Here is a 14018-nt window from a genome sequence, read left to right as displayed (position 1 = left end):
TTTATGTTGTGTTGTATATTAGGTACTCCTTTTAGTGTTTATTTCAACAGTTGCTGGTTACGAAGTAGCCCAGTAGTAGTACAAGACTGCAACAAACTTGTGCAATGTACAGACCTTGTGCATAGACCCTTTAAAACCATACCCCATTCACTTTTTTGTTTTTAACTTTTCTACATGATCCCTCCACCAGGGTATCCCTCTATATGAAAGTGTTCAGCGTCTTAGCAACTCCACAGTGATTGGCTAAGTAGAAGTATTGGCAAACCTTTTTCTTTTTCGTTTTGGATAGAGTAAGGGAGGGTTATTACTCCTGTATTTGCCACCCGTGTCCCATTAAGAGATTTACCTTCACTTCTTGTCCCAAAGTCAAAACAGGAAGTGAAAGGAAAACCCTGCAAATTAATGTGGAAGGAAAAACAGAGCCTAAGTGTACTCCCACCCCCATTGTTGGCTGTCCCTCCTCTAAACTGAAGCTGACCTTGGGACCCGATCATGTGACCGGACCGAAGTGACTTCAGAAAAGGTAAGTATCGACATCTTTTTTTTTTACAGGGTAAATAGAATAGGCATAGAATGGGGGTTGGAGTAAATTTAGGTATAGTTAGGATTTTACTTGGCTTCTAATTTAAGGTATTCTATTGGGGTCACCCGAACTAGTGTCCCCACTGGAATATTTCCCCTCTATTACTGTTCTGGGGACAACTCAAAACTTGGGATTTCATATTACCTTCACTTTTGATGATAACCGTAAACAGGACAAATAGGGTGACTCTCACTAGAGGTAGCAACAAAAAAGTTAACAGGTGTTCTTATCCCTCTCCACTCTGTCCAAAACTAAAAAAAAAGTTTTGCCTTTAGTTCTACTTTATTATGCGGAACTCATTTATTATTTCATCCCACTCTAACTACTGGAAACTGGAGTAGGCAGTCCTGCCATAGGCACAAAGAAAACAAAAAAATGTGCAATGCCTTTCTTGAATTTTTATTATTAAGAAGCAATTTGATATCATGAAAAAGCTCACATAATTATTTTATTAAAATTAAAATATACAGCAAAACAATGGCAATGAAATGTGTGCATTGTAGTAATGCAGCTCATTCATCTGCTCATGTATTCTTGTTAGAATGAAAAATACTTTGTAAACCATTCAGGGCGTTTGGACTCCTGTTCCTTTGCCTCTGTTTTTAAGGGTACACTGGCAGGGTTTCGCCTTAAAAAAACAAAAAAAAAGTTGCATCATAAACACACAGACAAGTCAATTTAGTTTAAAAAAAAGCAAGTTATATAATTTTTGTGACACTGATTCCTTTACACTCAAATCTCAACTTATTTCTTGTTCACATAGTCTAATATTCAGCAAACAGCCTGATGTCTTATGGCTTCATCTCAGAGCCCTGCGTTGATATGTGCTGAAAAAAAATTGGACATGTAAAAGTGACTTTACTCTATAATTAAAGATTCACTTCTATTGTTCAGTTTTGCAATATTGATTTTTATATATAGGATTCAGATTGTTAATGTTAGTCTGAGGAAAACTTTAAAGCGGAGTTCCGCTGAAAAAAAAAAAAAAGGCAGCAGCTACAAATACTGCAGCTGCTGACTTTTAAAATAAGGACACTTACCTGTCCAGGGTGCCTGCAATGTCGGCACCCGAAGCTGACCTGTCCCTTGGCTCCCAGGTGGAGGCGCTGGCATTTTCAGTAAGGGAATCAGGAAGTGAAGCCTTGTGACTTCACAGCCTGGTTCCCTACTGCCATTTTACAAGTAAAAAAGGCGCAGTACAAAAGTACCTCAGTCAACTGTCCAAGGGCAAGATCCAAACATATATATAACAAGGGGCGCCACTGAGTATGTATCAAACACAATTTTAATAATCAAAAGCAATATCCACTCACATGTAGAGCTGAAATGTTGAGTTCAGGTACATCTCCAAGCAGGAGAGAGAAAGGAGGACTACAGGTAGCAGCGAGTCCATATGTACTGGCATCACATCTCGTCCACCGGGGATGGGCTGCAGTAAGCTAACATGGTAGTCCAAGTGGCGCACCAAAAAGAAGGAAATCACAAAGGAGCTGTCAGAGATGGTGTGGGCTCCGGGAAAGGGAAGATCAGGGCGTCAGAGCCGGTCTTCAGCTGTGTTGCGGTATCGCGCAACGCCTCGTCCAGCATCCGTGATGGAAAGATAGCACACCCGTGTGGTCAGAGCCAGAACGAGGCTTGGATGGCAAACACAGTGGCGCCAGACAGTGACGTCACTACTGTACGACGCGTTTCCGAGTCAGCTCGCTATCAGATGCTTGACAAAGGAGTGCAGCTATTCTCTCCATCGATAGCGAGCTGACTCGGAAACGCATCTCACAGTAGTGACGTCACTGTCCGGCGTTGCTCGACACCGCAACACAGCTGAAGACCGGCTCTGACGCCCTGATCTTCCCTTTCCCGGAACCCACACCATCTCTGACGGCTCCTTTGTGATTTCCTCCTTTTTGGTGTGCCACTTGGACTACCATGTTAGCTTACTGCAGCCCATCCCTGGTGGACGAGATGTGATGCCAGTACATATGGACTCGCAGGAAGTGGGAGCAAATACCTGTATTAGACAGGTGTCTGCTCCCCCATCCCTCCTGAAAGGTGCCAAATGTGACACCGGAGGGGGGGAGGAATCCAGACAGTGGAAGTTCCATTTTTGGGTGGAACTCCGCTTTAAGCAGCTTGCTTTATAAACATTTAACCCCTATGTTTCCAGACCCATTTTAAATTTTTCACATACGTAAATGTGAAATTTTTGCTTCAAAATATGATTAAAACCGCCAAAAAAAAAAAAAAAAAAAAATTATTTTCTGAAAGCAGAGGACCTGTAGAATAAAAAGGCGGTAGTCAAAATGTTTTAATGTCACATGATATTTGGGCAAGTGTTTATCAAATCTGCATTTCTAGTAAAAAAATACATTAAGATTAATTTTATTGCACTCAAAAATTAACGCCCCATTTTATAAAAGTTATCTCAATTACGAAAGATACACACCCACCCCACATTCAAGTAAACTCAGACGCAATTAAATTGAGTGACTTGAAAACAAAAGGTATGTTTACTGCCGTTAACTGCCTGGAAAGGATCTTAAATCTCTTCAGCTCTCTGGGGGGTGTATGGTACGCCAAGGCCTTGAAAGGGTTAAAATAAACCCACAGCTTGACATGACTGTTTATCTTTTTACTAGGTACAATGTCATCTTTTGTACATACATATTAAAAATACATATGTTGTACATGCATATTAAAAATATAATTTTGATGAACAGTTGTGCAAATTGCAACTACCATTCTTTTTTTTTTTACAAGGTTTATACACTTTGAGAAAAAATATACCGTATAATGTTATGAGGTTTTAAGTGATTTTCTAGCATAAAATGTATATTTAATAAAGTTGCTCCAGAGGCAAAGTGGTTAAAAACTACAGAATAAATGTAACTCCACAACTCCACTTTTGCTGAGGAAAAAAAGCATTCCTTTTTGGATGATCAAGGTACTTTGCAGAGATTTTTAAAAACTTTGTTGAAGAGCCGTACCATTTTCTGCTCTGAAGAAATAGCTGTTCATTCCATTATTGTCAGGACTTGTGTCAGGACCTGGGTCACCTGCTGGTGGCACTGTTATTCCCCGGGCCAAAGGGTGCAGTTTTGGTGGCCACCAGCAGATGTCTCCCAGATACTGGCTGCTGGGAAGGTTTTTAATTCCTCCCTTTTAGGGTGGGGGGGGGGGGACTGTCAAGACTCATGTCAGAACCTGGGTCACCTGCTGATGGAAATGTTTAGGAGCTAAAGGGTAGAGTTGAGTTTCAGTGGCCACCAGCGGGTGTCTTCCAGCAGCCAACGTACTCTATTAATTAGGATGCTCTTGATACTGCTGAGAAGGTATTTAAACCCTCCTTTGAAGAACAGTGCTTCAGTGGTTTGTGAGCTGTGTCCAAGCCTGATCCTTTAGCCTGTGCCTTGTAGCCTGCCACCTGCATTCAGTACCCTCTATCGTCCCCTTGTTTGCAGTCCCAGTCCTGATCCTGCCCTGTTCATGTGAGCTCTCTCCATTGCACATAGCGTGTATTGTTTGGTTTGTTGGTGTTGGAAGGGTCTTCTTTATATTGATAAACGTAATCATACTTGGTCTGGGTTCTAAGTACTTGAGGTGTAGCCCACTGATCTGGTCAACCTTGCTGGATATCTGCATTTGCCTTGTATATCTCTTATAATTATGTCTTTTGGATGCTGGATCTGAATGGAGGTTCCAATTCATTATAATCACCTGATGCACTCTCATTGTTCTTATAAGAAAAGCTGCAGTGACTGCATCCTTTTAGAAGTATTTATCCCTTCCTTCCGGAGCATCTCGCCAAAACTAAATTTTCGATTGCAAAGATTTCTGGATAAATCAGTGAGCCAATCACACAAGCAGCAGCAATTGTATTTGGTGTATTATTATTTTTTTATGTGCTTTATTTATTTTGTCCACAAAAGTGGAGTTACCATTTAATGGATTAAAAAGTGCTGGGCAAAGGATCTGCATGACCATGATTCCCTTTATTATGATACAACAGCTGTACACTATTACCTGTTTGGCCGGATAATATCTAAAAGCTGTGCAGGTTGTCGGAAAGGATAGCCAGGCTTCATGCTGTGATCTAAGCTGGGAGACGTTCTTACAGGACTTGTTGGCTTTTTCGAGCTGACACTGTTATTTGTAAAGGTTTTGTCATAAACTGCCAGATTGGGAACGCTGATCACACGAGTTGGTATCTCACCCAACTTCTTTTTCTGAAAGTAGAATAATAATAATAGTTACAGGCAGTGGTCGTGATTCATCAAAGCATTCACAACATTTTTCTGGCCGCTGTGCAGAGTGAACACCGAGACAGTCCCACTCTCCTCTATGGGGAAATTGTATTGAAACGGATCCACCATCCAGCTGCTTTTTGCGGCCAGGATCGAATTGGATGGCAGCAGGTGTCCGATCAGGTCCACCTGAAAAACCGACAAGCGGACCTGATCGGACAGCCCGTGTGAAAAGCTAATAGCTGTTGGTCAGCCAAGTATAACCGCTCTCACTCCCAGCATGCTTCAATTTAATAGAAATTTAGCACAATTAACTTATCACAAACACAAAGGGATGGGACCTGTCTCCCTTAAGGAATGTAAAGAAACAGATTTCATGATAAGTACAAACATCTAGTTTTTTTTGTTCATATATGACCCAGCCAGAAAGATAGGTGAAAAATGGAGAATAGCATTTTGTGTGCAAGCTGCAGAAATCTCTTTACTGACTCAAGCAATCAGCTTGATACTGGCTGCTGGAAGGTATTTAAACCTTCCCCCTCCCTCCTCTTGTGAAACCACCTACAAGAAACAGATTTACAGAACTAAGATCCAAAATGGGACTAATATAAGAAACAGTTGTTGAGCGGGGGTGTTTGAATACATTGTACACTCACCGGGCACTTTATTAGGTACACCTTGCTAGTACCAGGTTGAACCCCCTTTTTCCTTCAGAACTGCCTTAATTCTTTGTGGCATAGATTCAACAAGGTGTTGGAAACAACTCAGAGATTTTGGTCCATATTGACATGATAGCACTACGCAGTTGCTGCAGATTTGTCGGCTGTACATCCATGATGCGAATCTCCTGTTCCACCACGTCCCAAAGGTGAACTGTTGGATTGAGATCTGGTGACTGTGGAGGCCATTGGAGTACAGTGAACTAATTTTCATGTTCAAGAAACCAGTTTGAGATTATTTGAGCTTTGTGACATGGTGCATTATGCTGCTGGAAGTAGCCATCAGAAAGTGGGCACACTCAGGGCTTTTTGTTTTTCTCAGAGAATAGGTGCAGGAACTTCCCACCTTTTGAATCACTTCTTGTCTCTGCACGCTACCCACCTCCAAGCACTGTCCCTTGGTTCCACCCTCTACCCACCTATCTATAATGTCCCTCGGTTCCACCCCCTACCCATCTCCCAGTACCATTCCTTGGTTCCACCCTCTACCCACCTCCCAGTACCGCTCCTTGGTTCCACCCCTTACCCACCTCCCAGTACCGCTCCTTGGTTCCACCCCTTACCCACCTCCCAGTACCGCTCCTTGGTTCCACCCCCTATCCACCTCCCAGCACCACCCCTTTAAAGGAATACAGAACCAAGTATCATTTTGTGGTGCTAAGTAATTTGTATGGAATGTATTAATGATAACAAGAAAAGCAGTAAAATGGATTCCATGCAGCTAGCAATAGTAGATCCCACCCACACATCAATAGACCCCCCAACAACAATGGATGCACCCCAGGAACCATAGATCCCCAGAAGCAGCAACAGATCTCCCAGAAACCAGCATCAATAGACCCTCCAGCAGTCAGCTACAATAGACCCCTCCCTCAACATTAGACCCTCACAGCAACAACTGAGCCCCCCAGCAACAAGAGACCCTCATGCAAAAATAGATCCCCCAGCAGCCATCATCAATAGACCCTCCAGCACACCCCAGCACCTTTTGCCATTAGATACATTCAGTGCTGGAGGTGCCAGAACTGCATTCCTGCTGAAAAAAAGCCCTGGGTACACTGTAGTCATAAAGGGATAGACATGGTTAGCAACAATACTCAGGAAGGCTGTGTCGTATAAAGATGCTCAATTGGTACTAAAGAGCCTAAAGTGTGCCAAGAAAATATCCCCCACACCATTACACTACCACCAGCCTGAACTTTTGACACAAGGCAGGATGGATCCATGCTTTCATTTTTTGTTTATGCCAAACTCTGACTCTACCATCTGAATGTGGCAGCTGAAATCAATCAGTTTTTTCAGTCTATTGTCCAATTTTGGTGAGCCTGTGTGAATTGTAGCCTCAGTTTCCTGTTCTTAGCTGACAGGAGTGGTGCCCGGTGTGGTCTGCTGCTGTAGCCCATCTGCTTTAAGTTTCGATGTGTTGTGCATTCAGAGATGGTATTCTGCATACCTTGGTTGTTTGAGTTACTGTTGCCTTTCTATTATCTCAAACCAGTCTGTCCATTCTCCTCTGACCTCAACAAGGCATTTTCGTCCACACAACTGCCCGTCACTGGATATTTTCTCTTTTTCGGACCATTATCTGCAAACCCTAGAGATGGTTGTCTGTGGAAATCCCAGTAGATCAGCAATTTTTGAAAGACTCAGACCAGCCTGTATGGCACCAACAAGCATGCAACGTTCAAAGTCCCTTACAGTAAATCCTCTTTCTTCCCCATTCTGATGCTTGGTTTGAACTTCAGCAAGTCATCTTCACCACATCTAGATGCCTAAATGCATTGAGTTGCTGCCATGTGATTGGCTGATTAGCAATTTGTGTTACAAAGCAATTGAACAGATGTACCTAATAAAGTGACCGATGAGAGTATTTTTGTACAGCAAATAAACTAGCACAAATACACCACCACAGGGTGGTACTGTAGGTTTATAAATAATGGTAAAAAGTGCCACGTCCTAAAAACTGGACTGATTATATTTAGAAAGAATCATGGACTTTACAGGCACCAATGTATTAAAAAATAGTAATTTTATTTATAACAAATGTACAAAAATAACATAAAAACATAGAAAAGTACAGACTTATGCAAGCGGTATTTAGCACATCCAACTCTAGCCGCTGGGCGCGGGACACTGAGTGTAATGACCACTGAGGGTTCCCTTAACAGAGTGGGGGCAGAATACAATTTTATGGGGGTTAAGCTTGACATGTTTGTCTGGACTGTGCACTGTCTGTCTGTTCTGTAGGACTATATACAAAATTTCTAACAAATATAAATATAGTTATCATAATACAACCACCTCACTTTAACTCATTAAAAATCAATTAAAAAATTACAAATGATTGCAAAAAGATTCACTGCTCATGTCTGAGAATCTTTGCATGTGAAGACAAACCTTCTCAGATTGGTGATGAAGCTGGAGGCTAGGAAGTCCACATCCAGTGTCCCCCCACCTATTACACAGTTTCTGAACAACTCCAGGTGTAGGATATTTCCCTAGGGTTCATTACTAGTGCAGGTAAACCACAGCAGTACAGATAAACCACAGCACATCAGTGTAAAATCTTCCTAATAAGGACCTCAGGACAATAAGGGCTTGTTTACATTTGTGGATTGGGGGTTGGTAGAACCCTATAGTTGAGACGTGTTCTCATCATCCCCCACCCTGAACGCACCCCCTTTACCTGCAGTGGCCAGGGGTGTACACATGTAGCAGCCACAGCAGGAGTTATTTGCCCTGTCATGGTTGGTGGGTGTATCACCTGCCAAGCATGACTCATTCAAGTGAATGAGGCCACTCTAAGTACAGGAAACAAGATGGTAAAACAGGCAGTGAGAAGACATTGTATTGCCCCCTTACCACCTGCTAACCCCTTGGACCCTGCAGAAGCACATGGTTGTGGGGCGCTTGCAGAGTGGCCCTATTTATTTGAATGGGGCTCATTTACAAGCACAGCAGGCACTGCTGCTCCTCTGAAAAAATCAAGTGCGTTTGACAGGTAGCGAGGAAGCGATATGTTGCCTCTTCACCACCTGATTTACACAAATTACTGTCTTGCAATGCACCCTATTGCAATGCAATAGTACAGGAATTAGAGGTTTAAATCAGGTGTGAGGAGATGACATTGGGCGACACTGTGCCCCGGTGATCTTTGACTTATCCCATGTTGTTCAGGTAAATCTCCACTTCTTTAAGGTTGCCTAATGTAAACACTTAAATCCCCAAAGTGTGAGCACTTTAACCGCTTCTCTACCCAAGTGTAAACCCCGGGAGGCTCTCACAGTGGTCACATGATTTAGAATCATAAACAGAGACTGGAAACTGTCTGTGACAGCTTGGTCAACGTGCTAGGAATGTGCAATGAATGTTTTCCCAGCACAGAATTCTCAGCTACCATGGACACATTTGTGCGTTGTATAGGCTCTCTCTCACTGCACACATGAATTACATGGTCGGCAGTGTCAGAAACCATGAACCAGACCGAGAGAGAAGTACAGTTAAATCACACTTGTTTATTAATAAAAATAAAAAGGTAAATAGAGTAAGCGTAGTCAAAGCATAGCCAGAGTCCAGTAACCGGATCAGGTAGTCAGCCAAGCCAGAGTTCAGTAACCAGATCGGGTAATCAGCCAGGCCAGAAGTCAGTGATCCAAGTGGAGGCACAGCAAGCAGGATAAGGAGCCAGAAGGGATGTCAGCAAGCCAGTCTTTAGGTTCAATATGTTTTTATTATTTTTTTTTCACATTATAAACAGAAAAGTACAAAAGCTAGATCAGGACCCAAACATAGGGTGTACCGATCTAAAACATGAAACGTGTAAACATTTATATAGTACATTCTTTACATGCATGAATATGATTGGAAGAGATGTCAGTGACAAAAAGGTTCTGATACAATGCTGACTTTTATAATACTGCCTATACCTCTAGCCTGGAAGCCCCAATGGGATCCTGATGCTCCAGAGGCCGAGGGGGCAGATATTTCATATGTACCCTCAGAACCAGGGTTGATAGTACTTTCGAGTGTCTTGGCTGCCTAGATTACATATACTGGCAGCTACAAGTGTATTTGGCACATAAAGTGATTATCAGAAAAAAAGAAAAGAAATAGGGATAGAGAAGTTAAAAGAATAAAGAAAGAAGAGAAGGGATGATAAAAAAGGGGGAACCCCGAGAAGGGGGGTAAGTGGGGGGGGGGGGGTAGAGGCAGCGGACCTCACCTATCTGTATGTGCAATAATCACATAAAGGTTAGAAGGGGAATTAGGAGAACTCTGTCTCTTAAGTTGTATTTACTGGTGAAAGTCTGTTTTTTAATTTGTCTGAAGTAGAGTAATGCCTCCAGATACTCCAGATGAACGAAAACTTTGCTTCTTTTTCTATGGATTTAGCCTGCATCTCCTCCATAAGCATAATATCATTTATTTCAGCCACCCATTCAATGAGAGATGGAGGAGAGGTAGTTTTCCAATGTCTAGGAATTAATTGTGTCGCCACACTCAAGAAAAATTTGAGAAGACTGTGTTTTTGGGATTTGAGGGTCCCGGGAAGTACAGAGAGAAGTGCTATGATGGGGGAAGGTGTGAGAGATTTGTCATAAATTTCATTATAGATTTGAAAAATTTGTGTCCAAAAAGGCCGAATCACATCACACTCCCACCAGATATGCTTATACGTGCCTGTTGCGGAGTTACATCTCCAGCAGACATCGGTTGCAGATGGGAACATAGTCCTGAGAGTAGTTGGGACCCGGTACCACCTTGATAGTAATTTATAATTTTTTTCTTGAGTGTAACTCGAGATAGATGATTTGTGGGTAAAAAGAAAAGCTTTACCCCATTCCGCCTCTGTTATGTCTTTCCCAAGCTCCTCCGACCATGCAGTGGTGTATTTAGGAAGGTTATAAGTGTGATCTATTGACATCCTATACACCAGTGATAGGGTATGGCGAGGCGTCTCTGTGTAAGTAGTTAGTTGTTCGAACCCAGTCAGAGGCCTGTGTATGAGATTGGATTCATGAAGTTTCTTGGAGTAGGAGGTTAAGTGTAAACGAGTAAGCCATGTAACCCTAGAGGCAGCTGTACTATGAAGAGTCACAAAGGTACCTTTCTCAGAATCTACAAATTGTTGTGCTGTGGGCCAGGGATCTCTCGAGTAACTTCCCAAGTTGTGTACAAGTCTACCTTCTGGGAGAGCTGGATTATCGAATAAGGGAGTGAGGGGACTCGGTTCAGTAGACAGTGAGTATGTCTCTCTTTTTTGGTACCATACCGCCAAGGCATCTCTGGTAAGGGGGGATAAGATTGGGATAGATTTATAAGTATTATCGAATCCCCATAGAAGTGCCCTGAGGTCGTCCGAAGACATATCCTGTTCTATCAAAGTTGATGCTTTGGTCAGAGGACGAGGGAACCACTTCAGAACTCGAGAGATTACTGCTGAGCTATGGTATACCTCAAAGTCAGGTAAACCAACCCCTCCTTTATGAATGGGGGCACATAGAAGCTTGTGTTTCAGTCTGGGATGGCTCCCTCCCCATACAAAGCGAATTGCCATAGTACGGAGGGCACGAAAGAAAGCTGATGGGAGAGCAATCGGAAGAGCTTGAAATAAATATAGTAATTTTGGAAGTATGTCCATTTTCAATGCGCTCATACGGCCAAACCATGACATCGATAGGTCCTTGCGTTCCTCAGAGAGGCGTCGCAGCTTAGTTAGAAGAGGGCTGAAATTTAGGGCGCAGATTTCTGATATACATCTAGGAATGGCGGTACCTAGATATGAGATGGAACGCGTCTGCCATTGGAATGGAAAGTTGGCTTTAAGAGATGTCAAGGTATTTTGAGTTAGTGAAAGGTTCAGTGCTTCTGTTTTGGAGACATTTAATTTGTAGTTGCTAAAGTGGCCGAACCTATTCATTTCGGCTAGTAATGAGGGGATGCTAATATGGGGTTGGGTCACATAAAGAAGTAAATCATCTGCGTATAAGGAAAGTTTACATTGGGAAGAGGGAGTCTGGATGCCGTGTATATTTGGATTTAACCGAATGGCTTAAGCTAAGTGTTCAATCACTAAGGCAAACAGTAAAGTGGAAAGCGGACAGCCTTGCCTTGTGCCGTTGGTAATTGAAAACTTGTCCGATTGTGTACCGTTCGTCAAGACAGTGGCTGTCGGTTTTGAGTAAAGAGACATGATACGTGCTAACATTCTAGGGCCTGATCCTATCTGGGAGGGGGTGGATTGGAGAAAGGACCAGTTTACTCTATCGAAAGCTTTCTCTGCGTCGCAGGAAAGAAGACAAGTTGGAGTGTGGGTGCGATGAGCATATGCTATTAGGTGAATGGTTTTGGTGGTGTTGTCCCTAGCTTCATGACCAGGGACAAAACCCACTTGATCTCTATGTATAATGTTGGGTAGAAATGGTGATATTCGGTTGGCAAGAATCTTGGCGAAGAGCTTCAAGTCAATATTTAATAGGGATATTGGTCTGTAATTAGAGCATGCAGAGGGGTCTTTGTCCGGTTTCGGGATTACTACAATTTGGGCTTGGAGAAGGGTTGCAGAGGGGGCTACATTTCCATCTATCGCTGAGAACGCCTTTGCTAGGAGAGGTGATAATAATAGTGGGAATGTCTTATAAAAACGCAGGGAAAACCCATCTGGACCAGGGCTTTTGCCAGATTTGAGATTTTTTATGGCCTGTATAAAGTCTGTGTCAGAAAGAGCAGATTCCATTTCTTCCGAGTCGGAAGAAGGAATGGTGGGGAGGGCAGTTTCTAGAATGTACGAGGATAGATCCTGTGGAGGTGCACCTCCATGGGATTTAAAGGTCGGCGTCTGTGAGGGAAGATTATAAAGAGAAGCATAGTATTGGCGGAATTCCTCCGCTATTGCTGAGTTATTCATTAATTTCCCTTTGGTAGCTGAATTAATAAAGGGAATAGGTTTCCTGAGTTGACGAGGGTGCAATGTGTTTGCTAAGTGCTTACCGCATTTATTGGCTTGGGAGTAATGAACAAAGCGTCCCTTATTTTTTGCTATCAGGGAGCGTTCCGCAAAAATTCGCAGAAGGTCTCTCCTGGCATTAGTCAGGTCTAAGTGAGTGGCCATGTCAGGGTTTCGTTTATGTGAATCTTCTAATGCATTAATGGAAGCGAGGAGGCGTGCAATGTCTACCGTACGTTCGCGTTTTAGTCTGGAACCGTGTTGGACAAATTTGCCCCTGAGGACACATTTAAGCGCTTCACATTTTATAAGTGGGTTGGTATCGTAATGTGCGTGATCTGTAACAAAGTTTTTAATGGTCTGTATGATGTCCTGTACGCACACTGAGTCAAATAATAGATTATCGTTAAGTCTCCAGGAGGTTCTGGCTTTACCAGACGGAATCCTCCCTAAGCTCAGGTGAATAGGGGCGTGGTCAGACCAAAGAGTAAGGCCTATAGAAGTGTCCGGGTTATAATCCAATAATGTTTGTGAAATAAAAATGTAGTCCAACCTACTGTAAGAGGAATGTGCAGGGGAATAGTATGTGTAGTCCCTGGTAGAGGGGTGAAGAACTCTCCACACGTCCACCAAGGAAAGCTCCGCGAGGATTGTTCGGATTTTGGTCAGAGAAGCTGGGGAAACAGAGGACTTACCAGTTGAAGTATCGAGACGGGGTATCAAGGCAGCATTAAGGTCCCCTCCCAGGATCATGTTGGTCGTGCTGAAACGTTTTAGACGTAATGTAACCGAGGAGAGAATTTGCAGTTGGTCCTGATTGGGAGAATATACGTTAATGACCGTGTATATCACATTCAAGTATGATCATTTGAGGAAAACATATCTCCCTTGTGGATCTATATAAGAGTCTAGCACATCTGGTGTGAATGTGGCATGGAATGCAATAGAAACCCCTTTGGACTTAGCTTTTAGGTTAGTACTGTGGAACCAAGTGGGGTATTGCTTATGTAGGAAATGCGCGATTGTGTCAGATCTAAAGTGGGTCTCTTGGAGAAGTAGAATTTGCGCACTTAATTTATGAAAGTGGTACAAAATTTGACGTCTTCTCTCCGGGGTATTGAGGCCCCTACAATTCAAAGAGGATACTTTCAAGGAGGGTTGCGTTGCCATGAGAGGGGAACTTTAAATGAAGTGTCAGGTTGGATAAGAGTGAGGTCCGCTGCCCCAGAGCATGGGAAAGAGGGAAGGGAAAAGAGGAGGGGAGGTCGCCATGCAGTGGCGAACATAGGGAGCAAAAGAAAAAAAGGGGGTTAGAGAAGACGAAGGTGAGAGGAGAAGAAAAAAAAAGGAACAAGGAGAAGAAGGCCAATAAGGCCTACCTAACTATAGTGTTGTAACCAACAAGTCAGCAAAGCCCGCTAGGGGTGCTGAGAAAACCTAAGAGGGGGTACGTATCAGCACACAGAGGAGCCCGCACACACCGCGCAACAGTAACATTTTTATAAATTAACTTAGTAGCTCAGAATCCC

General features: G+C 43.0%; 1 protein-coding gene across 1 annotated transcript in view; it reads right to left on the bottom strand.

Moving 5' to 3' along the window:
* Positions 1 to 970: 970 nt before the first annotated feature.
* FAM184B (family with sequence similarity 184 member B) overlaps positions 971 to 14018 on the bottom strand; it is a 167423-nt gene continuing 154375 nt past the window's right edge. The window contains exons 13-14 of the mRNA XM_073609566.1: positions 4604 to 4806; positions 971 to 1211 (exon numbers count right to left, since the gene is read on the bottom strand). Of these exons, the coding sequence (XP_073465667.1) occupies positions 1121 to 1211; positions 4604 to 4806 (294 nt within the window). The 3' untranslated portion in view covers positions 971 to 1120. The remainder of the gene's footprint in view (positions 1212 to 4603; positions 4807 to 14018) is intronic.

Source organism: Aquarana catesbeiana, linkage group LG01 (assembly GCF_042186555.1).
Source record: "Aquarana catesbeiana isolate 2022-GZ linkage group LG01, ASM4218655v1, whole genome shotgun sequence".
In the NCBI taxonomy this organism is placed as follows: domain Eukaryota; kingdom Metazoa; phylum Chordata; class Amphibia; order Anura; family Ranidae; genus Aquarana; species Aquarana catesbeiana.
This window is presented reverse-complemented; position numbering and strand designations above follow the sequence as displayed.